At 46.5% G+C, this 27892-nt stretch overlaps 8 protein-coding genes across 9 annotated transcripts; 4 read left to right on the top strand and 4 right to left on the bottom strand.

Annotated features, from left to right (window-relative positions):
* Positions 1-2196: 2196 nt before the first annotated feature.
* LOC132264735 (kelch-like protein 18) lies at positions 2197-5180 on the bottom strand. Its single transcript, XM_059765032.1, has 4 exons — positions 4794-5180; positions 4598-4728; positions 3598-4529; positions 2197-3028 (listed from the first exon to the last, which is right to left on the bottom strand). Exons 1-4 carry the CDS (start codon positions 4923-4925, stop codon positions 2508-2510), a joined length of 1716 nt encoding a protein of 571 aa, XP_059621015.1. The 5' UTR covers positions 4926-5180; the 3' UTR covers positions 2197-2507.
* Positions 5181-7557: 2377 nt separating this feature from the next.
* On the bottom strand, positions 7558-8372 carry LOC132264736 (mitochondrial pyruvate carrier 2-like). Its single transcript, XM_059765033.1, has 3 exons — positions 8168-8372; positions 8049-8089; positions 7558-7970 (listed from the first exon to the last, which is right to left on the bottom strand). Exons 1-3 carry the CDS (start codon positions 8253-8255, stop codon positions 7722-7724), a joined length of 378 nt encoding a protein of 125 aa, XP_059621016.1. The 5' UTR covers positions 8256-8372; the 3' UTR covers positions 7558-7721.
* Positions 8373-8486: 114 nt separating this feature from the next.
* Positions 8487-10532, bottom strand: LOC132264818 (organic cation transporter protein-like). Its single transcript, XM_059765146.1, has 3 exons — positions 10185-10532; positions 9232-9902; positions 8487-9173 (listed from the first exon to the last, which is right to left on the bottom strand). The coding sequence occupies exons 1-3, from the start codon at positions 10530-10532 to the stop codon at positions 8525-8527; spliced, it is 1668 nt and encodes a 555-aa protein (XP_059621129.1). The 3' UTR covers positions 8487-8524.
* A 5717-nt stretch (positions 10533-16249) lies between these two features.
* On the top strand, positions 16250-17057 carry LOC132264819 (larval cuticle protein A3A-like). Its single transcript, XM_059765147.1, has 3 exons — positions 16250-16261; positions 16334-16676; positions 16738-17057. Exons 1-3 carry the CDS (start codon positions 16250-16252, stop codon positions 17055-17057), a joined length of 675 nt encoding a protein of 224 aa, XP_059621130.1.
* A 1139-nt stretch (positions 17058-18196) lies between these two features.
* Positions 18197-19052, bottom strand: LOC132264723 (MAGE-like protein 2). Of its 2 annotated transcripts, XM_059765016.1 has the most exons (3): positions 18927-19052; positions 18567-18869; positions 18197-18507 (listed from the first exon to the last, which is right to left on the bottom strand). In XM_059765016.1, the coding sequence occupies exons 1-3, from the start codon at positions 18936-18938 to the stop codon at positions 18352-18354; spliced, it is 471 nt and encodes a 156-aa protein (XP_059620999.1). In that variant the 5' UTR covers positions 18939-19052; the 3' UTR covers positions 18197-18351. The 2 variants fall into 2 exon arrangements, with proteins under 2 accessions (XP_059620999.1, XP_059620998.1); XM_059765015.1 differs by having other exon boundaries at positions 18567-19052.
* A 2791-nt stretch (positions 19053-21843) lies between these two features.
* LOC132264820 (uncharacterized) lies at positions 21844-22456 on the top strand. Its single transcript, XM_059765148.1, has 2 exons — positions 21844-21858; positions 21935-22456. The coding sequence occupies exons 1-2, from the start codon at positions 21844-21846 to the stop codon at positions 22454-22456; spliced, it is 537 nt and encodes a 178-aa protein (XP_059621131.1).
* A 1255-nt stretch (positions 22457-23711) lies between these two features.
* On the top strand, positions 23712-24183 carry LOC132264823 (cuticle protein LPCP-23-like). The gene is made up of 2 exons (XM_059765150.1): positions 23712-23720; positions 23788-24183. Exons 1-2 carry the CDS (start codon positions 23712-23714, stop codon positions 24181-24183), a joined length of 405 nt encoding a protein of 134 aa, XP_059621133.1.
* Positions 24184-24844: 661 nt separating this feature from the next.
* LOC132263498 (sensory neuron membrane protein 1) lies at positions 24845-27733 on the top strand. The gene is made up of 5 exons (XM_059763284.1): positions 24845-25010; positions 25072-25377; positions 25433-25684; positions 26721-27403; positions 27472-27733. Exons 1-5 carry the CDS (start codon positions 24891-24893, stop codon positions 27728-27730), a joined length of 1620 nt encoding a protein of 539 aa, XP_059619267.1. The 5' UTR covers positions 24845-24890; the 3' UTR covers positions 27731-27733.
* The last annotated feature ends 159 nt before the right edge of the window (positions 27734-27892 follow it).

The raw sequence follows: 27892 nt of genomic DNA on the forward strand, positions 1-27892 counted from the left end.
GCAACAATTGTTAAAAGAATGCTCCACTTCATTATCCACTCTAATAAATTGATGGGATATGAAAAGCATCTATTTTACAATCCACTGTTTGGAGTTCAATTAATGATTCATTCTGCAAACTATCTAGTGTATTTGCGATTTTCCTAGGGGGTTTTCACCTGAAATCTATGGCAGGGTAAGTCAATTTATTGATAAATTGATAGGCAGTGTAGAAATGTTAAATGAATAATAACAGTTTGCAATGCTGTTTGCTCATGTGGCCAAATTCTACATGATTCATTGATGTCAGATGCTCTGAAGTCAATTTTTCCAGTTTCCTTGTGACGAGAGCTTCCCCAACTGGTTTCACCTCCTCAATGCAATTCAACTTGTTGCACTTCAGCAGCAGTCTGGAAATCGGTCAAGATCACCGAATTGAGTTCAGAGAGGTGAGAAGTATTTATAATGTCACTGAAAATGGTCTCGCAAGGAGTCGTTTTGATGCGATTTTGCATTTGTTTTCTACAGTCAGTCATCAATTAGGCAGTTCTCTGTACTGGAAGTAATCCAAAATGGGATCTCAGGAGTCTGAGCGGTGATGATAAATATGTCATGAGTGTATTTCGCAAGGTTTGGCAAAGTTTCTGTGATTTTATTCTAGAATTGGCGGGTGATTTCAGAGGCTGATAGTTTAGTCATGGGAGGTGCGATGACTATCAGCCAGCTCTTATCAATGCATGGGCGCAATCTGTTATCGCAGTCGCACGTATTGCGCCGCATTGGTGGGAAATGAAGAGAATTACAATAAATTAACGACACAATTATCATCCGCAAAGTCTGTGACATGAAATGTGAATTAACCTGCCATATGGCCGAGGTGTTTGAGAGTGTAAAAAGATACTATTTTAATAGATTTGGCGTGTTCCCTGTCCTCCATTCGCTCGATTGAGTGCGCCTTCCGCAGTGGAGGCGCCGGGTAGCGTGACATTTGCGGGGTTTCGCGAAAGCTTTTCTCTCGCTCTCTCTCTCGCTTTGCGAGACTTTTAATTCCCTCCCAATCGCCCAAGAGGCAATTTGCAGGCATATCGAGAATGTTATCATGTGAAATCAGAGACTTTTATCTCGTCCTCATGAGTTCTTAAAAGTCCACACAGAGAAGTCACTGGAAATGACACAAATCGTGAATTCCAATTAAATAGCGACCGAATACGTGAACTCCATGCCCAAATACCAATTCAATTGTGTCCCTCTCCTTAATGTTGTATTTATTTTATTTATTTGCCTCATTTCTGGCCCTATTAGCTGCCACAAGACAATTCCATTGAGTCACAAAGCGAAAACGTGGGCGAACAAGCGCCCAGGGAATTGTTTGTCATCCCTTTTGGAGATGTTCTTTGTCCACAGTTGCATTCGAAATAGCAATTACAGATTAAAATCTGCTTATCTACGAGCAGAAAAGAGAATTTTACATCAAAAACCACCTTATTGAGCCATATTCAAAAAGGGAAACAATTAATTCACTCGCCAAATCCTCAGTAAACAACCCAGATTACATCATGAGGCGAAGGAGATCTCAGATAATCTCTGACAAATCTGCGGCAATCTCGTTAAAGCCTCTCCACAAGTTTTTTCTTCGCGTGAACTTTCCCCTTTTCCTGTCCATCGAGCCATACAGCTGAAATGTGTGTTAATTGAATTGTTCGGAGGTCTTTTTCCAAAAACTCCGGCGGGCAATTGCGACTCGCTCCTGAACAGCCACAAGTGCGCTGCCATCAATTGGATTTCTCATTATTTATTCATAGGGCGATAATTAGACGGAGTGAACGCGGTTTTCCACCGCCGAAATGGCCAAGTGGGGCCTAAGTACGAATCAATTAAGTTCATATTGCGCTGAAATTACATCATTTCCACACGGAAGCCCAGGCAAATTTGGTCAGATTGGCTCATGTCACCCTCTGGGCGGTCATTTGCATATCAATTTTCTCGCTGGAGATGGAAATTGCCGGCCACGCAATCCCTTATGCGCTTCTTTCGGATGAGATGGCGAAGAGTGATGTGTGAAATGTGAAATTTAATTAAGCTCTCGGTCAAAGCCAATTCAGAGCTTTTCCTCTCTCCTGTTATCACTGCGGCTTTGATTCTTTTCTCCACGAATATTTAGTTGCTGCAAAGGCCAAATGGATGAGCAGTGAATTTGAATAACAAATTTCCCCCAAGTGCTATCTCAAATAATATATTCTCCTCCTACAAAATTATCAAACTAAATAAACACAGTTCATCATAAAACTAGGAGTTGCAATCTTACTTCATCTCTCAACAGTGAGACACACACGCGCGCACACTTCAGAGAAAGGGTTTTGAAAATGAGAAAGCTTTCAGCATCGGCGATGAACACAGGTCCCATGAGGGATGGTAAAATAAAAAAAATTGGGCCACTGACCTTAATCTCATATCATTTTGTGACAAACTTATCGCGTAGAGTAGGTAAATAAAGTCCTAAAATCATCACATTTGGAGCAAGAAAGGGTTCAGGGCATGGGCAGCACGCCCACGCCCACGCCGCCCCCGTGGGCGCACATGGGGGCATCGAAGACCCACGAGTCCTTCTCCGGGCAGTAGATCTCCATCGACATGAGGTTCGACTCCCCATTGTAGCCCCCGATAGCCCACAGCTTGCCCATGTTGGCACACAGCGCCACCCGGCTGCGCTTCATGTTCATCGACGCCACCGGCTTCCACGTGTCCTTGGCGGGATCATACACCTCCACGGAGCTGAGGAAGGTGTTGCCGTCATAGCCACCACACGCGTACAGCTTGTTGTTGAGCGTCGCGACGCCAAGGCGACACCGGCGATTCAGCATCGGCTTGACTCTGGTCCACGTATTCGTCGCCGGATCATAGCGCTCCACCGAGTCGAATATCGATAGACCATCGTGACCGCCCAGGGCGTAGATGTACTGTCCGAGTGGGGCCACGCCGCCCGCCGACCTGTACTTCATCATCGGCGCCACGGTGGTCCAAGTGTCGCTCTTCGGGTTGTAGCACTCAACTGGAAGGCAGAGGAAAGAAGGAAAATCAGTCTTTTAAAACACACAACTCTTGCATGGAAAATGTTCTAAACAGGATCCAGAAATGATAGGAAAGAGATGAGAACTCTGTAATTGCATCTAAGCTTTGTGCAACACACAACCTCCTTAAGAAATGCTCAATTAAATGGCTGAATTGTAGAGATGAGGGCCGTATTGTCGTGCCATGATCATTTCTCCCGTATTTGATGCCCTTATCTGTCCCTTTTCACTCGAGTATTGTCCAAAAGCCATCAAATTCAATTAAACTCTAATGTTTATGACACAATGTCGCGCCCCTCTCGCCGCTATTTTGAGGTCAAGGAGCTCGAAAATGATTTCCAGGCGGTAAATCAATTATGGCCAATTTCCAACGAATCATAAATAAAGAGCACTTTGGGACTTCCTCTTCTCCCCAAAAAATTGACCTCGCTCGGTGAGAAAATGTGGACTTTGAGTATTGATTTGAGCAGTTGCACCAGAATTTCAGAAAGTGTGCACGCGCAAAGGAAAGGGAGGGACCTTGGCGAGTGATGTTGCAGAAGTCTCTCACCTGTGTTGAGTGATGTAACGCCGTCATAGCCGCCGCACACGTACACCAAGTCATTGAGGGCAGCTACACCGACGGCGCTCCGTTTGCACAACATGGAGCGGCCTTGCGTCCACTTCTGCAGCTTCCGGTCGTAGATCTCCACCGTGGAGAGCCTCTCGGTGCCGTTGAAGCCCCCGAAGGCGTACAGCCTGCCGCCCGTCACGGCCACGCCGACCCGCGAGCGCAGCATCGACATGGGCTCGCCCATCGTCCACTCCTGCTTGATCGGGTTGTAGATTTCGCACGTGCTCACAGACTCCCCGGACTTCGTGAGGCCGCCCACGGCGTAGATGTGCCCCACGGCGCTGTAGTGGCGCTGCGTCGTTCTGTAGCTCTGCACCAGCGCCCGCCTCTCCGGCATCAGGTGGCAATCCTTCGCCTCATCCACCAGGTCGCGGCACTGGTGAGAGGTCTTGATTAGCTCCTCCGTGGCCACGTGGTCGGCGAGGAACTGGGGCGAGAGCAAAGGGAGACGCACGTTGGCCAGCACGCGCGGCAGATACCCCGTCCGGCCGCTGTCGTGCTTCACCCACCGCATGCACGCCTCGAAGATCTTCTCCTCCGAGGGCACGTTGAGCTCATCGCGACGCACCAGGTCGATCAGCTCCTCGAAGCTCAGCGTGAGGAACTCGTCGGAATCCGCCACGAGGTAGAAGTACTGATGAATGAACTTGTCCGCCGCGGAGAGCAGGTGCTGACAGCTGAGAGAGTCGGCGAAGTAGCGGATGCCCAGGACGTTGTGGGCGGAGAACTTGGAGATGAGGAAGTCCGCGCACGCGTCCCGGACTTTGTTCAGCTGCAGAAACGACGCGCCCACCATCAAGCCTTGCACGTTCTGGCTGTCGATCTTCACGGTGCCGCTGTAGGCGAAGTTGATCAGACTCTCGAGGGCCCTGAAAAGAGAAAGCAGCGCCTCGTACCGCAGCTCTCTCCGGGTGTCCCAATCCCCGTGACTACTCACTGTGGCTCGATTTCCTTCATCGTGATCTCCTTGATGCGACTCTCGGCCATGTTATTTGTGAACATGGCATAGAAGTAGGGAATCGTGGCACTCAAGACGATCCTGTGCGCCGAGAAGGAGTGATCCTCCACCTGAAAACGCCCACAGACAAGAGAAAAGAGTCAGTACATGGTAGGAAAACAGGGAAAACACCCACCTTCAGTGTCACATCGCAGAGCTTTCCTTGGCGCCGAATCTCTCGCATCAGAGGGAAACTCTCTGCAAACAAGTCGTCCTGTTTAAATAACACGTACTTGTCGTCCGCGCTCCTGCCCTCATTTCCGTCCATCCCCCTGCAGAAGTGCGTGAAAATCTCAGCTGAAAATGCACTGCTGCGAACTGAACACTACTGAATTGTTTAGTAGGATTTGACAGCCAATTTATAGGCGCACACTCAAGGGGTCTACTGCTCTCGGGGAAAATGCACTCGAATTTCTGCAACAAAATTCGTGCTTTATAGCTGAAATTTTAGTAGTAATTTTGGAAACTAAACCGCTTCAGTGATCGCGAATTAAGGTATCTTATTGCAATTAAGAAAAAGAACACAGAAAGAGAAAAAATCACAAGATTTCCAATAAATGATTGTCCCCTTGGTCACAGAGTTTATGGCGACATCTGTTGAGTGGGCTCTGAATATACTCCTAATATAGCGAGTGTGAGCCGAAGTCAAATGTAGTGGCTATTTTGCAAAACAACAAAAATCGCGGTTTTTCCTTTATGCAAAAATTTTCTAGAATGCTCTTTCCAACCACGTTCTATTGCAAGAAACCCAAGATACGCTCGACGATTTCTTCTTTTCTCCATGCAGAAGGAAAAGCATAGAAATCAAAAGACGCACAACTTCTTCAGCCGCGGCGGGTATGAGGAGCCGCCTAAAAAGGTCTCGACTCACACTCTTTCGACTGAACTGACAGGACGCCCATTCGTCGGCCAGAAAAAACAGTGGTGAAAGTAGCTGTTCAATTGATTTTTCTCCTCGCATTTCTCCCTGGTTCTTTGTGTCCGATCGTCGTGAAACCCGCTGTAAAAGGTAAAGTAGCTTTCGGACAATATTTTGCCCCTGAAATCCCATCGAATCTCGCAAGAAGACACCGCGAAAACTGAAGACGCCCGAACCACACCTTTTGTTTGATCTTCTTGCTCAATCTCTTCCATATTCGCCATAACAGGTGCAAGATGACATCAACAAACGTGACTGTTGGCTTCGGAGACCGCTCTTCGTCGCGCGTCCTCAAGCCCCCGGGCGGCCAGTCGGTGCTGGCTTTCGGCGGCGAGGAGCAGGTGCGCCCCAATCCGCCGCGCCCCAAGTACGATCAGCAGAACTCCTCCAACTTGTTCGGCTGCATGGGCGCTCCGGATCCGTCGGTGCGCGCTGAAGAGGCGCCATCGAAGGCTCCTGAGCCCGTGGCCGCGCCCATGGAGGCTCCTGCCGTGGCCGAGAGCGCCCCCGAGCCGGCGCCGGAGCCACAGAACCGCTCCGGCAGAGCGGCTCCAGCCGAGCCAGCGCCGCAGCAATCGACGAGGGGCAGAGTCCCGCCGGGAGGCTTCTCCGCCGGCTTCTGGTAACGCCCAGACAGACCAAAAAACAACTCGGCACCAAAAGAGTTCCCATGCACCCACATTTTGCCATGGGAACGCTCTTTGTGAACCAAACGCAGCTCCTAACTGTTTGCTTCCCTCCTCTTTGAGATTGTGAGCCTCTTTCTGTATTGTAAAGAATTGTTACAATTCATTTCCATGACCGTGAGACGTGTGTTTGATAAGCACGAAAATATTGTAATCAATTCTGTTTGTTGCATTTTTGCCAAGCGACACTTAAACATTGTTAACGTATCTCCACGAAGGGAGATAACATTTCGTTTTTGATAGTAAATCGCTCCCTTCGCCTGTCTTTGTACTATCATTCATCAAATGAAGAGTGAAAAAAGAGAAGAAAAACACTAGAGAACGATAATTCCTCAATATTGTTTCGCGTATTTATACTACCAAATAAATATACATGGATTGACTCAATAAAATTGATTGGAGATAATTTAGGAGGGCTTTTAATTGGAAAGTGCGCAACAAGATTCCCACTGTGACCAGATTCTGTTCATCTGCAGGACCGCGAAGAGCCACAAATTCATCCAATTTTTCAGAGCTTGTCAGCCTTGATCGAATACTTCCGAGCGACACGAATTCCCAATCAAATCAGTCACGCAACGTCGAAGAACATTGCAGGAAATGGTCATTCGACTATAATTGCTCAAACAATAAAGTTTGTGCATTTGCATTAATGAAAGAGATAAGATTTATTTACTACACGGAATCAAGATAGTAAAATTTGACCTATTTTTTGTCTGCTGGTGCTTTATTAGTCAATAAAATTATCACATTGCTGAGTACAGAGACTTTTGGCGCATTTTACACTGTCGTTTTTGTCCAAGAAATGCCACTGGCCTCAGATATCCAAATCAACTTGTTAGTTTTGAAAAATTGGTAGGGAAATATCAAGATTTAAACTCTGCATTTTAATATTCATTTAATTGCGAGACATCGTTTTCATGCTTGGAAAGACACAAATCCTCAGTCAAAGGCTCTAAACTCTTAGAGACCGAAAAGCACACAGTTTGTTAATCAGCAATTTCACTCACGCAAATTTCATATTAGAACAGAGTGATTTTAAAAAAGAAAACTACCTGCTGTCCTGCATTGAATACATAAGTTCGGTCACAGTGAAACTATTGATTTGGGGAAGGCGAATGAACTCGTGTCTTGCTCTCATTTTTCACTCACTGAAAAAATCACCCCGAACACATGGATTTTTCATGGGATTCACACCGGATCTGTGCATAAAAATAGACTCCTTCCCTCGCCTCTCCGGAGGCAATAAGAAAAGCCACTCAGTGGAGATAAAGTCTCTGAAGTGCAGTGAAATGCCATTTAGTCAACAGAGAATTTAATCAACTTCAGTTCTTGAGTCAATAAATCAAGTCTAGAAAAATAGTGTTCTGAAAAAGTTTACCTCGCTCTGGGCGACTTCCGCTTCGCGGGTTTAACACAGATCGAGATATGGAGTTCATTGGCTAGACTGAGTGACTCAGGGTCACTTGGCGTCCTCCAGGGCGGCCAGCTTCTTCTCCTGCTCCTTCTTGAACAGATACGCCCTCGTGAGCTGCACAGACGACGAGAGTGCGACAAAGAGATTCACGGAGAAGAGTCCCCAGTTCTTGGGGATGATTACGAGGGAGTAGCGCGACCAGATGATCCCCGTGGCGCACAGGGAGCCCGACTGCGCCACGGACAGCTGATCCGCCGGCCGGGCGAGGTCACTGAGGCCCGCGATGACCAGCCCCTAGAATAGGAGGCACAGGTTAAGCAGTTGATTGCATAATCAGAACACAAGCACGCTATAGGTCAAGGCTGTGCTCACCCACTTGAAGACGGGTGCCCAGAAGAAGATCGTCTTGGGTCCTGCAAAGAGGAGGAGCTGTCAGTAGCCAGAATTGCAGAAAAAGCGAAAAAATACGCGCTGCGTAGGAGAAAACCCACCTGCTGCGTGATTCCACAGTGGCACAAGCTTTGGGGGCACAAATTTGTCCGCCGTGGTGATGATTGTTCTGTACACTGCACTGGCCATCGCGGGAAAATTAGGAAATCCACTGAAATTAGGAGAAAACTAGAAGAAATCCTCTCGAAATCGGTTCAAGTTTACGTGTGTATTTTATTGGCAAGCAAATCGTAAAATGTCAGGGTCACGCAAAAATCACATGGCGACGACAGCGCTGGCGCGGTCAACACATGCGAATTTCAAATATTTGCCAGACGAAGCTTTTAACGGACATCAGCATGCTCACCGAAAGATTCTTGCATAAAAATATTTTTATTGTATTTTCAGGTGCTCATGTGCTATGTATCTAATGTAGTAACTGTACTGGTATTATCCGAAGTAGATTTCTCAAGGGATTTCTCGAAGCAGGAGAAGTGCAGGACGCGCTCTCCCATGCCGAATCTCTCCCCTTCCTCAATCGTGGCTGGGATTGTTCTGTTGAGCGTCTCTGGCAAGAAGAGGCACAGCACAGCTCCGGCCAGAGATAACCCACCAAGGATTAGAGCTGGCAGAGCCTTGCAATAATGTCCCAGATACAGGATGAATGTGCTGAAGAAAGTCACCGCATATCCAGCCACGTGAACTGCGCTCACTCCCTGCGCACGAACGCACGTGGGGATGAGCTCGGTGGCGTACTGAGCACTGGAATTATACGCCACAGTAACCCCAAATCTCCCTATAACCGCCAGAGTGGCCAGGAGTGTGGCAGACATAGTGGCGGCGCCTCTTTGATAAGCCAACACGATACCCGTGCAAGTGGTGAAAATACCGCTGACCAGAAGCGAACTGGAAGCCATTGCCTTGCGGCCGATCTTGTCTTGGAGTGCCCAGAGGACGAGACAGGCTGGAAAGATGGCTGTGGCGCTGAGGGAGAAGAGGATGAAGGGTGACAAGCCCAATCCCTCGACATTCCTCGAGATGCTGTCATAGCAAAGTGTGATGACCATTCTGGAAAGAGATACTTTTACACCCTGGCCAGAGCAATGTGCACATTCGCCTTACTAACGATTTGAAAAATAGGATAAATGTGTTCCTCCGCAGGCGCGGTGTCTTGAAAAGATCGAAAAGATTCGCCTGAGATTTCTTCTGACATCCATTAGATTCGCTGGTGTTCTCATTCCTGAACTCTCGGATGGTCTGCTCGTCCAGATGGCGTCTGTTGAATGCAGCCACTCTACGAAAGCAGTTGATTGCTCCCTCCACGTCTCCCTTGGAAATCAGCCAGTGAACACTCTCGGGGAGGATGAAGTAGAAGCCAGGAATGATGGCGATGGGCAGGGAAGTAACCATTAGGAAAACTTTCCAATTTCCCACCGCCACTGCGATCCATGGAGTCACCATTGAACCCAAACAGTAGAAGATCCCAATGCAGATGTTCAGCCCGAAAGTCCGCATCGACGGCCGGATGTACTCCATCACGAGGATGTACATCATGACGAAGTTACTGTCCGTAGCCAGGCCAGAGATAAAGCGGCAGATGCAGAACGTGGGCACAGACGTGGAGAAGATCGTGGCTCCGTTGCCCAGGAGAGCGGCACAATTGGCCAGGACGAGGATCGGCAGGCGGCCAATTTTGTCCGCCAGAATGCCAAAGATGAGCGTTCCCACCACGGATCCTATGAAGTACATGGATTGTCCGAGAGTGGACTTCCAGGCTGACTCGCAGACCCAATTGAGCTGCGAGGAGAAATGGGAATAACTAATGAGCTTTTAATGATGAGAGGATCTCGAGGGGGAATACATAATCCTAATCGCTAACTGATCTTTATGGAAGCAATGAATGTCAGGTAAATCCCACAAATAATTACAATCGCTGATAGATTAATTAAAATGACAAGTCAATTTAGTCACCGCTGCATTATAGCGATTGTCTTTTGGATGGGGAAGCTTTACTGAGCGGCTTATCGCTATGTCATGATTAGAATTCTGGTTAGATCTGACATTCTACAGAGAACCTACGTCGCTGGTCATGCTCTGGTACCCAAAATCAAGATCATAGATCCAGTGCTCGCACTGCCGCCGCCTTTCGGAGGTCGTTTCCATCCAGATATTGGGGAAAAACTCCTCGTTGACCATGCGCGAGCAGAAGGGATCGTCATAGGTGGAGAACACCTCTCTCAGCTCCACGATTGAGAGATTCTGTGTGGCCTCGGTGGAGCACCAGTGATCGGGCACGACGCTGATGATGGTCTGCGAATAGTAGTGCCAGGACGTGAGCACATTCACCACGGCGAAGAGCGTGAGGAGGAAGAATTGGTAGCGACCGAAGTCGCCACACTTCTCAAGCATTCTATCCACATCGGGCATCTCGCTCTCGATGCCTCCGCACTTCCGTCACGTGGCTTTCACTGCGGGGCTAATTCTATTTGGCGGCACTTTGCATGCGCACACGAGAGACTGAGAGTCAAGGTGATCACTTTAGAGGTCTTTCACTGGCTCTTGTGCATCTCCTCTGTGCCAAAATTTATTTTAGAAGAGCCACACTCTCTCGCGACGCTCGCGGGACTAATTTGCACCCACTTTAGAGAAGCTGAGCGGCGCACGGATTCCCGAACACGCCAAAATCACTGATCCACAGGCAAACACTGTCTCCAGCCGAAAAAGGCGACAAATCAAAGTGAGTCTCACGGCAAATATTTAAATTTCTGCCACCGGCTCGGGTCACAGGTGAGTGGAGCGGAAGAGTGATAATCAACACACCGCGCACGTCGATGCGGAAAATGCCCACTTTTGCGGAAGAGATCTCGGAACAGTGAGATGACTGTTTGGCGGGATGAGTAGCAGTGACAGTGTTCTAAAATCGCGTGCTTGCTAATAAATTCAATGATGATGCACAGCAAAATCGTCGTGGTGAAAAAATGATAACTCCCCCTCTCTAATGCGAAAAAAGACACATTTCGCGCTACAGCAGGAACGAATTCAGGGAGTAAAAAGTGCCCGTCAATTTTTTATCACTCTCCAGCATCGCCGAGCATCATTCGTCATCCCGTGCTTCAAGCGGTGCAAGGCAGGAAGGAGGGAACAAGTGAAAAATACATTTATTTTTGCGAATTGCCTTATCAAATTGCAACTCTGTCCACAATGTTGTCCCGAGTGTTTTGCATTAATGATGTGGTTCATTTAACTCTCATCTCTCTTCTGACTTTTCGCGCACACAAGGAATTCTCTTGTTGAGCACTGTTTTGGTGGGATGAAACATTTTTCCCAGCCTCCACTAATCTCGTAATTCCCTTCGAAATACAGTGGCTGCCAAGATAAATTGGGTCTCTTGTGCTTCCGAACATCAACAATTGTCCGGGTGAATCACAGGCACGCTCTCGGAAATTGCGACCAAGCAGTATAGAAACTCACCGGCAATGCTGTGATTCTGAGCTTTGATGACTTCGTAATGAAATGTGGGACTTATTAATTTAACTATCGCTCTTGCTCGTGACACTGAAGAGCATAAATCATATGAGTGAATATCACCAGAGCAATATTTCAGACAAATTGAATCAATTACGACAAATCATGATAGAACTGTTCTATTAATGGGCGGGGCATTCAAGTGGGCGTAGCTTTTGAGCGTTACTTTTAAAGTTGAGTGCAAAGTTCAGCTCTAGGAAAGCCTAACAATCCAAATGCTTATCAGTGTTCTGATCTAGATATCACACGCATAACTCCCTATTATCATAAGTCAGCTCGATCTTCAACCTCTCCAATACGTTGTGGTTGTTGAACTTTTGAATGAGCTTGACAATAAAATATTGTTGCAGTTTCTGTTTGCTTGAAGCTTTCCAGAAGACATAATAAATATGGTCAGGCAGGGATAAAGGCGAAAATTTATGGCAGAAATTTTCTTTTCAATGCCCACGCAAATATTTTATTACCATCTTTGCGTTCTGATACGGAGAAAATAGTAATCAAGCAATTTACGGGTGAGGTAATTTTCCCATGATGACAAATTTGAGTTGTCTGGAGATAAAGGTCCACCACTTTTGATTGAATAGTTTCTGGCGATAAAAGCTCACACACATTTCATGCTCAAATGCCTGCGAGACAATGAGAAATTTGCCTTGAGTTGTGGCATTTTAATTTATTCATTTCTCCTCTTTCATACACAGCGATCAATGAGTGCGGTATAAAAAATGAGATTTATTGGAAGAGAAAAAGAGCCTCCGTGCGCAGATACTTATCGGAACACCCGTCGAAACCCGGTAAATTTTGCATCAGCCGCCCAGACGGAGATTATAAAAGTTATGAGAAAACTTTCGCAAGACTTCTCGCCACAGTAGTTCAATGTCACTGCTTGTCTGACACCTTGTTTTTGTCCTGCTTGTCTACACAGGAGCATGAGAAATGTTCAACACGGATCGGCAAAGCTTCTCGAATTACTCATACAAACCGCAGACTTGCAATAAATGCAGAAATGCCCGAGTGGAAAGTGTCACGTGGCGTTATCGAATAGCGATAATGTAATGTTGCGTAACGCCTAAATCACTCTCTCGTGTGCATTTTGTCGGTCAAATGTAAGAAATGTACAATTTAAATGAGGTTTGAAGGCAATTTCTCAGGCCAACGTGGAAAGACATTCGATCGATTGCGGAACATCGCGCACGAGGAGTGCGACAATTTTGGCGGGAAGGCAATGAGAAGTGGGTTAACCCGCGATGGTGTTCAATGAGTTTTGTCAAAGAATCCACCTCGAGATCAATTGGCATTGGGGACAATTGAGGTAAGAATTTACATTACAACAGCCCAGATTTTCTGTGTTGAACTGATTTGCTGGCAACACAGCGATTTCAAGACAAGACAATGAGAGAGACTCCCGTGAGTCGCAATTCGCATGTACTTTTCGGGGTGTGGGCTTTTCTCGCAGGTGAGAGCAAGAGTGAGACGTGAAGAAAGTGAAAGGAACAAGTCGAGGTGAGTTCTGGAAACGATGCCCGAAGCTCGAGAGCTTTCCAAAATTCACTCCTTCCAGCTGTTCGCATGACCAGAATAATTGTCCACGTCAGAGGCACGTTGATCGAAAGAATTGGCAATTATTTCAATTAACTGCTGCTTTGGAATCGAATTTACAAGAACATTAACTGCCCAATCAAGAAAAGATGTCGATAAATTTTCAGTAAAGCAATAAAAGTTGATGAACAAGAACAAAACCACACGCATTTTCGATGTATAATATGCAGGAAAATTAGATAAGACTCAAAAAGTGCTACTCAATATTCTCGTTGCAACATTGAGTCATAAAAATTGTCATGCGCCGCCGTAAACTGCTGGAAACTCGTTTAATTGAATTGATCATTATTCAGCTTGTGAAAGTGATGGAATTGTTGATATTTGTCTATTTCAACAATTTGTGGAAAATTTAAGGTGTTTTCTTGTCTGTATGGCGCGAATGAATCTCAATTCCCACTCACCGCGAAAGTGCATTCGCGGAGTCAGTGAACATTCTGCGATCGACGCTCTCTGCTCGTCACCTGGTGATGGTGCGATGCAGCCAAGGCGTCTCGCTGTGACCCACTGACCATCGCGCGAGATGAGTTCAATTGCAGATGCCGCGAGATCAAATTGCATCACATTTCGCATTGAATCGTCCGCGCGCGAGAAATGTATCGAGATTTGGGTGCTCTTTCTCTGCCTCGCACTCACCTGCCCCGTGATCTGGCGCTCATGTGAAACATGTTTCCCTTGAAGGTGAGAAAAAGAAAATCTCAGCCACAAGAGTGGATTTTGTGAGTGCGAAATTCCATAAAACGCGACCTTTCTGGCCCAGGAATCCAATTGATCCGTAATCTCCATATGGCCCATTGCATCACACGTTGCCTCTTGAGTGCAATTGCTTCTTCCAGCTCTCGAAGAGCGCCGTCAAGATCCCTCAGGGTGATCGCGTTATTTGAATCGGTCTGATTTCCTTGGGATTTTCACTTCTTCAAACACCCATACTTTCCCACTCGGACTTTTGGCCTTTTTTACACTCATGCTAACTCGCCAGAGTGGATTTTATGGTCTTTCTTGACTCTCGAGATGAATTCAAATGTCACTGGCATCAATGTTTTAATTAATAATTGTCCGAATGCTTGCGTTTTTGTTGGTACGCTTCAATGCAAATAGGAACCTCCAAATGTCTCAGAGTTTGCAGATTTCAAAATTCTCATTTATTTAGATTTAGAACAGACAACTTCACTGAAATTGTCAACAAATCGGCCTAATCCTTGATCCACAAAATCTCAAATAGCCGCAAATCCACGATGATGTAAAAGTCATCAAGTTTACCTTTAGGGCAGTCTTCAGATGGCCACAAAATCCTCCACCTTCAGCGTCTCCGCGGTTTTATTGAAGCAACTCCACCTTTGCCTCGTTGATTGATCAAGGTTGCAAGTGACTTTTTACTATTGACCTTTAAACTATGATCTTCGTGTATTTGAGCGATTATGCTGAGGCGTAATGTTGAGGTGAATTAGCATGAGAGAGCGACACATGAAAAAAAGAGTCACGCCATGGCAGAAAAAGTTGTCTCTAAATTGCGAAATTGATCACAAAAATCTCGCACAAATATGTAAATGAACAATTGGGTTTATTGGGTGGCTTTTTTGTGTTGAGTGCGATCATAATTTTTCAAGAATGGTCCACAAACGATAACGCCCAAAAAACTCGATCACTTTTGATATCATCGCGACTTTTGGCGGGAGAATGTCAGGCCAGACTTTCTGGGCATCTTATGTCGGCTCATTAATTTCCGCAGTTGTGACTTTTCTTGCCACACCAAAATTAGGTCATTTGCACGCGCGCGATTCAATCGCCGCGGTTAATCGCATGCAAATCATAATCCCAAAGAGCACAGAGTAATGTTAATTTGCAGTGTTCCGAGTGCCATTGTCTTCATGAATACCAAGTGAATTTCTGCTTTCGATCATGATCGATCAACAGATCGCACTTGCAGCTTAATTGGACGGCTTTTTTGCGCAAACAAATTAGATGATCAGTGACTTTGGTGGGCTTTTTGTGCATAATAAAAGGTGTCTCGCATCTTTAATCTCACCTGTCCATCGAATTAACGTGTTTGGGGTGATGAATCGACAAAAGGCAAGATAATAGACTCGACAATTATCTCGTTTTTCGTCAAGTTGAGCGGAAAAGTGGGCATGCATGTGGAGTGCACAAGAAAGTGCAAAGGAATAACAAAAGAACCGGCAAATCAAGAGGCTCTTCATACCAGAATAAGGTGCTTTTTTCTAAAGCTTTTGCACAATATTGCAACTGTTACTCTTCTTAAGCTGATAAAATATACATTTTCTGTCTTGACTTTACTACTTTCCCAAATTTCCCATGAATACACAGCAGTGCTCTCTCGGAATGACAGGCCCCTTGGGCGCAGCTGACGGTGCAACGCGAGTGAAAATGAAAGTACCCGGCGTCTCCATCCGGTGCTGACACACAGAGCGATGGAGGTTGAAAATTAGGTCACTTTTTTTCTCAAGCCTCACACTGTCGATGTAATTCGAGGCTCTTAATATTCAAGTCCACCTTTCCTCTTATGCAACGCATTCCGCGTGGCGCGCGAGACAATGCGATCACGCAAAGGCGACTCCCCACCCCGAGCTGATCCTCCGCCAGGGATGCTCTCTCGGCGGAGCTGAAGATGGACCAAGTGTCCTTGCTGGCGGAGCTTTTCCCACGCTCTCGCTGTTCCCAAGCTCGTCTCTTTGACGAGTGCATCGTGGATACTGGTAATAAATAAACAAATTGAATAAATTAGTTTAAGTCATGCTGCATGCGGTGCTCGGGTGGCCAGGTGAGCGCTGGGAAGGTGTTCCGCGCGGAGATCTTTCTGCACCAATGACGTCGTCAATGCGAGGCATTTTTTTCGACACCGTGGGCATCATGAGCCCGAAATTGCGAGAGTGGTGGCAACTGGGAGGCTCGGAGACCATGGAGGAGTGCAAGAGTGAGTTTTGGTATAAATTGACGGGCCAGCGATGGATTCGACACAGTCGTTTAGTCGTTCTGCTATCAGAAACACCACAAGTCATCCCACAAAAATGGCATTCAAGGTGTGTGTCTCAAGTGGATTAGAGAGACTCACCTGTCCGCAGTGCCCGTCTAACCGTGTGCTTGTCTTGTAGTTCTTGACCTTCTGCGCCCTCGTCGCCGTGGCCCGCGCTGGACTCCTGGCCCAGCCAGCCTACACCGCCCACCACGCCCCAGCTGTGGCCTACACCGCCCACGCCGCCCCTCTGGCCCACGCCGCCCCCCTGGCCTACGCCGCCCCCGCCAAGGTCCTGGCTGCTGCTCCCATTGCCAAGGTTGCCGTCGCCGAGGAATACGACCCCAATCCCCAGTACTCCTTCGCCTACGACATCCAGGACGGTCTCACCGGAGACTCCAAGAGCCAGCACGAGACCCGCAGCGGCGATGTCGTCCAGGGCTCCTACTCCCTTGTCGATCCTGATGGCACCAAGCGCACTGGTGAGTTCACACATCTGCCACGCTTCAGCCCCGCAGCTCCCTAATCCGCTCTCCCTTGCAGTCGAATACACCGCCGATCCCCACAACGGTTTCAACGCCGTCGTGCACCGTGAGCCCCTTGCCCATGCCGTGAAAGTGGCCGCCGCCCCCGTGGTCGCCAAGGTCGCCGCCCCAGTCGCCTATGCCGCTCCCGCCGTCGTGAAGACCCACGCCCCAGTGGCCTATGCTGCCCCAGTGGCCAAGATCGCCGCCCCTGTCGCCTATGCCGCTCACGGAGTCCACGCCGCCCCAGTGGCCTATGCCGCTCACGGAGTTCACGCCGCCCCAGTGGCCTACGCCGCCCACGGTGTGCACGCCGCCCCCGCCTACTACCACCACTAAATGCCATCCGACAGCCGTGAGAGTACCAGCAACTGTTTCGGCCGCCCCGCAAAATCCAACCATTTGCCACGAGAGAGAGAACAGAGAGAGATGGCCACAGTCCAAATTACCCTTCCTCTTTCCTCTTCGCATCTAGTTGAATTTTGTTTAAATTAATTTATTTTTCCTGTATTTGTCGTCTGTATGCTACCTGTATCTATTCTGTGAACTTGACTGCATGTGCTTCGTGTGTTGTGACTATCCTTACTGTTCTTCGACTCCCCTTTTTGTACTTTGATAAATTGCCAGGATGAATAAAGAAAATTCTCAATTGTGAAAAGACATCTGGACTTTCATTTGCATCATGTAGTGAAATGTGTTGAAATGAAGGATCTCTCACGGACAGCGGGGCAACTATTCAAACAGAAAAGGTCATTTGTGCAATTCCATTGTGTGCTTGCAAGCTTCGAGTTTAAAACAATGATTTAAATCGAATTCAAACTGAACATTTACTGATTAAATTCAAAATCAATAATCGCAATAATCATTTACCCCATGAATGAAAGTGAAACATAATTTCTGATATTAATACATACCACTAATATCACTTTTTCCAGCGATGTATCAGTCTTTTGTGCATAGGTATTCAAGATAAATTTGATTCCGCTTCATACAAATTGCACTATTATGATGGATTTGTTAAAAGAAAATATTATTTTCATCCTAAATGCGAAGCAATTTCCGCTTTTACCCAATTCAGATAAACGTTTTAAAATGACACGTACATGCATCCATATATTTACAGGCCAATTGAAATTTATTGAACCATGTTGAATAATGCATTGCATTGCGCAATTTCAATTATCATGTCATATGCAGTGGAAATTCTCAATAAATAGTTTATTTATCGCCTCAATGTAGACTGAACTGTTGAGGTGCTAATAAAGTAATTTGAATATAATCAATCACGTGTGAGGATCATAAAGGGAAAAGCTTAATAGCAGAGCTGCTCAATTACATACAATTTTCCCTCTTGAGCGAATTGATCAGATGGCAATTAGTGAAGTGAGACGCACGTTCGTCTAATTAAATTGTCCACCATGACAATTTCATCGTCTTTCGCGACTTGTTCCTCAATGAAAAGCTTCTTTTTCGTCTTGGTACTTTATTGCCACTTTGCCTTCATGGGTATACAAACGTCTCTTCTCAGCCGGAACTCTTCCTGTGGTCAACTTTGTAGTGTTTGGCACATGAATTTATGGGTTCATTGAATATGAGATTACTGTTAAGGGTTTAAACACTACTTTGATGGGCTTCACCAGATCTTGGGCGCGAGCCAGGGATCGTGAAGCAGGGGCTTCGCCACAATAGGCACTGGATAGGGTCTGGGATAGGGAACCGGAACGTGCTTCACAATAGGAATCGGCAGGTGCTTCACGACTGGATAGGGAACAGGAACAGCGACTGGAACCTGAAATTTAAACGCAGATTAATTGACATTCTCGGGGTTAGCGATGCGTTGTTTGCTACCTTCACTGGAAACGGGATGTGCCTGTCGACTGGGACGGGAACGGGAAAGCCGATTTTCTTCGTGACCACCGTATTCGTGTGAGCTCCGAGGATTCCGCCGTGAGGAAGCCACCCAGGATAGGGAGCTGGTAAGGGAGCTGGCGGGTAGATTCCATGATCGAAGTGGCCGAAATCCCCAGCATAGGGAGGAAATGCGTCGTATCCGTAGCCAAAGTCCAGAATTCCTCGTTTTCCCTTCTTCACTTCCTGTGGCTGCTCCTCAGTCGCCACCACCAGAGCCACCAGAGACAAGACGACAAAGCACTTGAAAAAAGGCATCACGTTAATGATCGTCTTCCTCTTCTCTATTCGCCTAATTACCAAACACTTCATGATCTTTCCGTCGAGTGTTCACACACAAGGGCCTCACAGCACCCAAACAGAACTGCACCGAGATAGAGGCAGACTTTGTGTCTCTAATGTTGCGGTAATGATTGCAATTGATTATGCTGCCTTTTTGTCTTTTATATACTCTGCCATGCGAATCTCCCCACCGCGCCAGAGAGACACTTTTCTGCCCAGGTGCAGGCCCACGGATGGCCCGAGAGGGGGCAGAATTAGAAGGTGATTGCATAGCGGCGATCAGTTGGGGGAGGGAAGCATGTTTCTTGCTCTACCCGATCTTCCGGCCCCAAGCGAGCTCATCCTAATCCGCGAACACGGGTAACCTTTCAATCTTGCCCAGAAGACGATCAATTTACGAGATGACCGAGATGCTAAACTACGCTTTGTCGCAACATTGCAAAACAGTGATCTTGATTGCAATGTGCTTAACATACAGTAGCCGCGCGATCATGCGACCATTGTTGAGGGTCTCTTGCAAAATGCCCACTTGCAGTGATCAGCACACATTCCTCGAGCGAGACACTTTTTCTCCAATTCCTGGATTCTCTGCGGCTTGTGCAACACGCGATTGGGCACTTCTGCATAGTGTTAATTGATGAGACTGTGCAATGGATGGAATGCGTGCACGGCAGACTTTTCCGTGCAATGATGGTGATCAAATTGAGACACGCGTTCAATTAGACACACTCGCTGTGTGGCACCAAATGAGAAAACCAGATAACTTGCTACCTTTCAACATGCGCCAATCTAGTAATTTTCAGGGGCTGCCTATGCGCCAAGAGTTTTCCAAGAAAGGCGTCCGAAGCAGTGGCCAAATTGGGGGATTTTAATTCAATAAACTCTCATAATATTCAATCAAGAGTGGAATTCAATTTGCTGCCTCGGAGCAGTGATATTACATATGATCTCTCACACGATAGCCTTTTATCAGCAGGAGAGGCGATAAAGCACTTAGAAGAGCAGGAATGTTGGTGTTTTGCTGACAATTTAAATTGATTCACATGGTAAAACACCCGATTGATCTCAAAATCGAGTTTCACGTGAGATTATTTATGTGTCACTCTTTAAAATATTATGTACAATCTTTACATAACGACTCGCGATCAGCTTAATTGCATTTCATTACTCGCCATCCTTCGAGGGTCGCGTCGTGCTCCTGCATTGCCAAACATTTGATCATTAATTCATTTTCATCCCAAATCAGTGGTCGTTGATTTATGCCCGCCAAATAAATTTATTATTATTGTGGCCAATCATGCACTGTCGAATCCCATTTGAGGTGTGCATGTCTTGCCGTGCTTTTGCTCATTAATTGGCGGGTGCGCCAAAAGCTCCACATTTGCAATGTGCAGTGACTGAAAAAGGGACTCATTTGTGTGATCTTTTGGAACAATTCTCATGCTAAATGCAGATTTTCAGCCACTAGAGCTGAAGCAGAACGAACGCATTTGCCTCCGAGTGACAGAGAAATTAGGTGAATAGATATGCTGAACGACATGTGGGGAAATATGAAGGTATAAGATGACAAATTTATTGAGGTGCACTGCAGTTGAAGAAAGCAATTGCATCACATCTGTTTGTATCAATTAAACTCCCAGTGAGTCTCTTGATCCATTCGGATCGGTTTCAATAAAAATATTTCACGCAAAGTGCCATAAAGCTTTGCCAACACAAACTTTCTTTCGCCTCCGCGATAAAGTTAATTACTTTTCATGGAATTTATTGAAGAATGCCAATAAGCGAATTTAGAGAATTCGCGTATTCCAATCATTTCGAGTATTTCTAATTTTTACCATTTAAGCCACTTTTCAGCAATCAAGTCTAAGCAGTGCAAAAGCCGAACAGTAATGGATAAATCATGAAAGTAAAGCGAGAGAGACGCTTAGAGGTAATACCAATAATTAAATTAAGAGATTACGTGGAATTAAATCATTTGTTTTATTGCATTTTATCGATTGGAAAATGCTTGAGGAATTCCTCCGCATGTCTATAGCTCAAAACCATGCAATTTGTATCATTGGAGAGTTTATGCATTCGACAGAGCATGAATATTTAGCAAATATGTTTTTTATCGATTTTATCTGCGTGTTGTCATAATATGAAAGTATCGTGTGAAAATATCTCTAATTGTTTCCCAATTCCGTCTGGCATTCTTCCCATATCTCATCTCGCTCTGCTTTAAATTGCTGGCCGCGAGGTGATCCGCTGGAAAAGCGCACTTAATCCCATTGGGTGTATTTATCTGCGATCGCTTTCCATGTGCAGATCTCTCCTGGAGTGTCTCTGAATCTCGGCGACGGCAATAATCGCTGGAGTTGCACAATAATTGCGCAATTCATCTTGTTCTGCGACTCGCCTCAGCGCCAGTGTCTTTCATGCCGCTCAAAGTGTTCATCTCAGATGTTCAGCTTGTGCGCTCACCTTCCCAGTCGGAAGGAAATTGGCCTCTCGCCTCCCTCTTCTGGGCATCTTCAGTGTCACCTTCTCTGAAAATCATTAATACACAATTGTTAATCAACTCCATTCAATGCGATTCCCATAGAATTGTGGGATTACTCAAGCGGAGATTTCGGAGGGGAGCAATTAAGGCATTTTTCTGGGTATTGAGGCATGTGGAAAATGCACTTCTTATGCAATTTTCAACGGATTTTCCCATCTTCTCACGCCCCCTTTTGCCTACCTTTCGGATGCGCCGCCACTCAGATCTTCCGCTGCAACATTCCTTTTGCAGCCGAGAAATTTCCACCTTCAATGAAAGTCGTTTGTCCAGCAAAATGCTCCAATTTAGTGATGTCGTCTTGTCACCAGTGAGCATTTCCTGTCCATGAGATCACATATAAAAGATAACAACAATCGTGGTGGAGAAATTAGAGTTTTTGCAACCACCGACGAGATGAAAAGCTTCATTGTGAGTATTTCTCTGGCGAAGTGATAAGCATCAAATGCTGTGGTGATTGATGGCTGTGATTTGTGGGTAATTCCAGACGTGGTGTTGTGTCTTGGCGTTCCTCTGGATGCCAATTCTGGCGGAGGAGGACGATGAGGTGGATCGGGAGCAGCAAAAGCGACAGACAATCTTCAGCACAGCCTCAACACTTCCCGGTGACTCCCTCCTTCATGACGACCATGAGGCCACGTCAGGAGCCCTAGTGGCAGCTCCCACGGCCACACCAGCGCCCATTGTACAGGCTCCGGCCCATTCTTACGTGGCTCGAACTATTCTCCCAATTGCTCGGCCTGTGGCTCTCCCTCTTCCCGCATATCCTTTCGCCTATCCTCTCCACAAGCCCATCTATCCCTTCCACCTGGCGCCCTATCCTCTGGCTCACGCCTTTGCTCCAGCGCCTGTTTATCTACCGCAAACACACTTCCCATCGACAGCCCTCAAAGTCGTCCCAGCGCCAAATCTCGCGCCCTCCTTCGCCCCAATCTACCCTCGATACACAGTGACGCCCTTTGGATTCGGATACCATCAAGGATACCATCCAGCCCTGAAGTTCTTCTAGTTTTCGCGGTTGCCCAAAACGCCTCTCAATAAAGCAAATATTGATCTAAGAAAACTTGCTTTATTCTTACATAGTCTCCAAAGTTCAGATGAAAATGTCTTGCGACTTTATTGTATTGCACAGACTTTATCAATTATGCAATGGAGAATTGAATGTAAATTGTACACTACGTTCTTTAATATTTCAGTGCGGTTCTCATCCTTTCACATGTGTTAAATTTCCTCAGCACAATTCATGTGTGAAGACAGTTACTGAAAGTTGTGTTGGATCACATGAAAATCATACACTTATATCTATTGAGTAAATCTCAATTTTGGCGTCAAAATCAATGTTGGAAAATTAAGTGTTCTAAAATCAATCACCAATTTTTGTTGTATTGTGAGTGATGTTACTTCAAATTCATCAACTGTACATCCTTGTTTTACTACACCTTCAATGATATGAATTGAGGGAGGACAGAATGCCAAAGGGCGTCTTTAATAATTCACTGTGAAATGCATTATGATCAAGTGGGAAAATTTTCGCTATTCCCACGAATTTCCACCCATTTTCACCACCTGTTTTACTTCTCAGGAGCGGTTGTGGGTGCTGATGCACTAAATGGACGTGCGAAGGTGTTGGTCAGAAGGACACGTTCCAATTTCCCACTTTGATCGTGAAAATTGACCGCGTTGCAGAGAATCAAATCACCAATTTCTCACACCTTTCGCCAAATGACGTGAATAGAATCTATGACTGCTCGGATAATTGCGAAATGCCAGAACCACAGAAAGAGCATAAAATTATGCGAAAAGTCGTGCTTTCGCTGATTTTCCACCGCAGGCATTGAGAGTCAGGAGAACTTGAGAGTCATTTATGCTTCTCGTATCATTATGGTGTTTATGTGCGGATAAGGCCGCATTTTTCAGCATAATTTTCTAATTGCTTCTCGTTGCACGCTTTGCCTTTGACTAAAGAGTGTCTACTGCAGCCAAGAAGTGACAACAGTTTGTGCAACTCTTGTCTGGATGTCTTGCGCAATTTCCTGTGGAAATGACCATTTGCAGACACGTCCGATCGTTCACCCCCTGTCTCTGCTGATCTTGGACGTGTGTGGCGGTGGCGGTTCGTGGGACCAATCCACTTAGACGACATTTTGGTCACACGCACTCAATCCGTGGTCACTATATAAGGTGAGACACTTTGTGGCCAATTTGTCATTACAGTGATCACGGTTGTTCCAGTGAAAAGTGCATCGACAGTCAGTCCATCAATCATGAAGTCTGTGAGTGTCTCAGCGGCAAATTGGGCAGTTTTGGAAGATTGGGAGTGACTTCTTGGCTCCTTCGCAGGTTCTCATGCTGCTCTTCGTGCTGGTGCTCGCGGCAATTTGCCGCGCCGACATGGGCATGAAGACGAAGCGAGCCTACGCATTAGGATACGCACACGCTCCCGTGTACGCCGCTCACGCGCCCGTTGTGCATCACGCCGTGGCCGCAGCTCCGCTGGCATATCACGCGCCTGTCGCCAAGTATGCCACCACCTCCTATGTCGCCTCTTCCATCAATCATGCCCCCATCATCGCCGCTGCCCACACTCCAATCGTGGCGCACGCTCCTGTTGTCCATGCTGCTCCAGTCGTTGCCCATGCGACGCCTGTGGTTAGCCACACTTCACTCTACCACCACCACGATCCTTACCTAACTAGCCTCCACCACCCCCTGCCCTATTACTACCATCGCCGCTGATCCCTTTAACCCTAGCATAGCTACAGAGACTTGCAGAGCACTTCAATCCCCGGGCAACTATTGGGAATTCCAGTGACTTCATAACTCTTCCCTTCACAGACAACATGGTCTTGTACCCTAATTTATAACTCAAATTCATAGTGAAAGTGTGAAGAAATAAATCTCTATACGATGTACCTGTTCAATTAATGTTTGCACTCTTCGATTGCAACTAATTGAGTAAAATTAATTACAAGCTTTTTTTCTCAGTGCTTTCACTGCACCCGAGAGAATAAATAATGAGAATAAATGATGAGGAATTAGCACTTCTTTGTGCAATTTCGCTAAATGACGATGTCCAATTAAACACGTGCTGATCCCTTTTTCATTAGAAAATCTCTCAATCGCGGATTTTAATTATGCAGCGCGGAAAAGTCGCTAGAGGCACAATTGATTTCATGCCCACCCTCTCCTACCAACTGACCATCTGCAGTGTTTCGCACAGGATTCTCACCTTGCGTCACTCCTTCGTGCTCCTCTCCAGGAGTGCTCATACATAATTTTCCCATGAGTCGAGTTCAAGGCTTCTTCACACCAATGAAGACTCCATTGAGGGTGTCTTCGTCACAGATCGCCGAGGACAGGAGGCACTGGTCAGTGCATTGCAGGAATTGGTCAGTCGTGGTGTGAATTTCGTGCGAAACTAACGCAAATCTCAAGCTCTGAAAATGCGTTTGCCGGACAGGGATTGGAAGAAAACTCTCGGCTGGTGTGTTGGGCTCTTTATCTTCGGTATTATATTTGGCTGGGTCTTATTTCCGTCCCTGCTCAAAAAAGCCATCCGATCAGTGAGTTTCTGCTTGAAATTTCTTGCTGAGATTTTGGAATCTGGGCCTTTGAATCTTCCAGCAAACGGCGCTCAAACCGAACTCGAGGATCCGCGGGATGTGGAGTAACATCCCATTTCCTCTGGATTTTCGCGTGTACCTCTTCAACGTGACAAACCCCAACGAAGTGATGCAGGGCAGGAAACCGAAGTTGCAGGAAGTCGGCCCGTACTTCTTCCAGGAGAGGAAGACCAAGATCAACATGGTGGACCACGACGATGTTGACATGGTGTCCTTCAACGCCGTGGACACCTTTCACTTCGACCAGTCCAAGTCCGAGGGCCTCACAGGAGACGAGATCATCATGTTCCCACACATTTTCCTGCTTGTAAGTTTGCGGTGTCTGAGAAAAGCTCTCGCTACCTTTGCGTGTGACTTTCCAGGCCATGGCGGTGAGCGTGGCCAGGGACAAGGCTCCAATGCTGCCGATGGTCAAAGAGGCGATCAACATCATATTTCATGAGCCGAAGACGGTCTTCTTCCCTGTTCGCGTGATGGATCTACTCTTCGATGGGATTGGAATCGATTGCACTTCTGAAGAATTCGCAGCTAAAGCCGTCTGCACGGCACTCGAGACCGAACCCTCGATTGACAAATATAACGATACGACGTATCTCTTCTCCATTTTCGGCCCGGTGAGTAAATTATTCAATTATTCAGTTCAACCGAAAAATTTAGAAAGGGAAATAGAAGAGTCATCGGGTTTCCTTCCGAAACCTATCCGCAGGCAAAATTGGTATTAATTGGCGAGAAATCAATACATGCTTAAATTCTGTGGCTGGCTCATCCTCTGATAAGACACTTTATTCGCTGCAATGGGTTTGCACAATTACAGCCACTACCGTTCATTGCACAATTAGACATTACATTTCACCATGTTTACATATCTTTTGTGTTTGTGAACTATATTTATCCCATTATACATTTTCACACCATGAGAATTCCAGACTGAGTATTCATTACCTCAAATTTGTGCTGATTTCGTGTCGAAATGGTCACAAGAGACCAAATTCCCATAAGTAAGCCAGAATGGGTGCTTATCAATGTCCTCTCACTTGCAATGCAACATAAACAAATATCTTGCATCACATTTTGAAAGAGATTAGTGAGTGGTAATTCTCCTCGTCAATCTGATTTTGAAATATGCAATGTTCCTGGAATAAAATATGAAATCTCTGCAGAACTTTAATTTCGAAGAAAGTTGCTGTGGTGTTCGCCAAGGGGGTTAAATTATTAAAATCCCGAGAGTGCAAAATATTGCAAAAAGCAGTAATAATCCATCAGTTACGAAGTTCTTGACTTCATTAAAAATTTTCCCGTCTTACTCGTCTTATGTATATGGAGGGATATACGTATATTATGAATTGGAAACTGCAGAGCTTTTCCGAGCTATTGATCATCAATATCGCGATGTATAAAATCACAAGTATTAAGAAACGAATGTTGTTAGTATTCTTTATCGTGTCAAGAGCAGAAAAAGTCGTATTGATTGTCACCACGGAAAAGTGGGCATAATAAATGCATGCTCTTGAGTGTCAGCTGCAATCAATATTAGTGCATGGGGTTGAGGATGTGCATATGTGGGAGGATTTATTGTCACTGGGAAGCACCGTGAATCCGCCCAGATGTTTACCAGTAATTTTCAGCTAACTGGCAATTTTCCGTGTGCAGAAAAATGCAACTCCCACGAAGACTTTCACTGTCTACCGTGGCATCAAGAACATCCACGATCTTGGGCGGGTGGTGATGTACGATGGCGAGGAGGAGATGGATCTGTACGACGACGAGCACTGCAACCAGTACAAGGGCACGGAGGGCACAATTTTCCCGCCGTTCATGACCAAGGATCAGGGCGTGTGGGCCTACACGCCGGACATCTGTCGCTCCATGCCGGCCACATACGAGCGGCCGTCCTCCTACGCCGGCATCAAGACATCCCGCTTCTCGCTGAGCTTCGGCGACCACAAGAAAGACGAGAGCCTGCACTGCTACTGCCGCGATCCGCCTGACGGCTGTCCACCGTACGGAATCGTAGACTTCTCACTGTGCCTCAACGGAGCTCCAATGCTGGGCTCCATGCCGCATTTCTACGATACCGACCCGGCGGTGCAGCAGAAGGTGCTCGGCCTCCATCCGGACCCAGAGAAGCACAAGATCTTCCTCGAGTTCGAGCTGTTCTCGGGATCTCCGCTCGCGGCGGCCAAGCGTATGCAATTCAACATCCAGTTCATGCCCATTCCCGAAATTGAGTTCATGAGCCGCCTGGACGAGTACATTCACCCACTCTTCTGGGTGGAAGAGAGTGTGTACCTCAACAAAACGTTCACCAATCAGGTGAAATATGGCCTCATGCTGTGAGTATCACCCTGATGAAGTCCTCTCCAGTGCGAAATCCTCACATTTATATTCCTCCTGATTTCAGTGTGAAGAAGATAAACTGGCTCATCCGGTGGGTTTGTGTGCTTATCGGACTCTGCGGTGGGGGAACAGCCGGATATGTGCTCACCAAGGGAAATCCTACAGCCACAACTATGGTAACTCCCGTGGACGAAGACGAGAAGAAAGGAAAGACAACCGCCAACTTGCAGCTTCCGCCGGCGCAAAATCCCGGTGCGGGCTTGAGTAATTTTCAGAAGAACATCACCGTGTCTACGATAGAAAACCAGATAGAACGCTACTGAGCGCGCACCTCTCTCGAGGGAGTTTCTCTGGCCGGTTTTTCTTTCTGCTCTTGATGGCGAAATGTGCAATACCGAGCGGGATTTCTTCACTATAAGTTTGAGTCTTAATCATTTACGAGTTAATTGAATAATCGACTGCATGTTATGTCACTGCTTTGCAAC

Source organism: Phlebotomus argentipes, unplaced genomic scaffold (assembly GCF_947086385.1).
Source record: "Phlebotomus argentipes unplaced genomic scaffold, Phlebotomus argentipes genome assembly contig_2, whole genome shotgun sequence".
NCBI lineage: Eukaryota > Metazoa > Arthropoda > Insecta > Diptera > Psychodidae > Phlebotomus > Phlebotomus argentipes.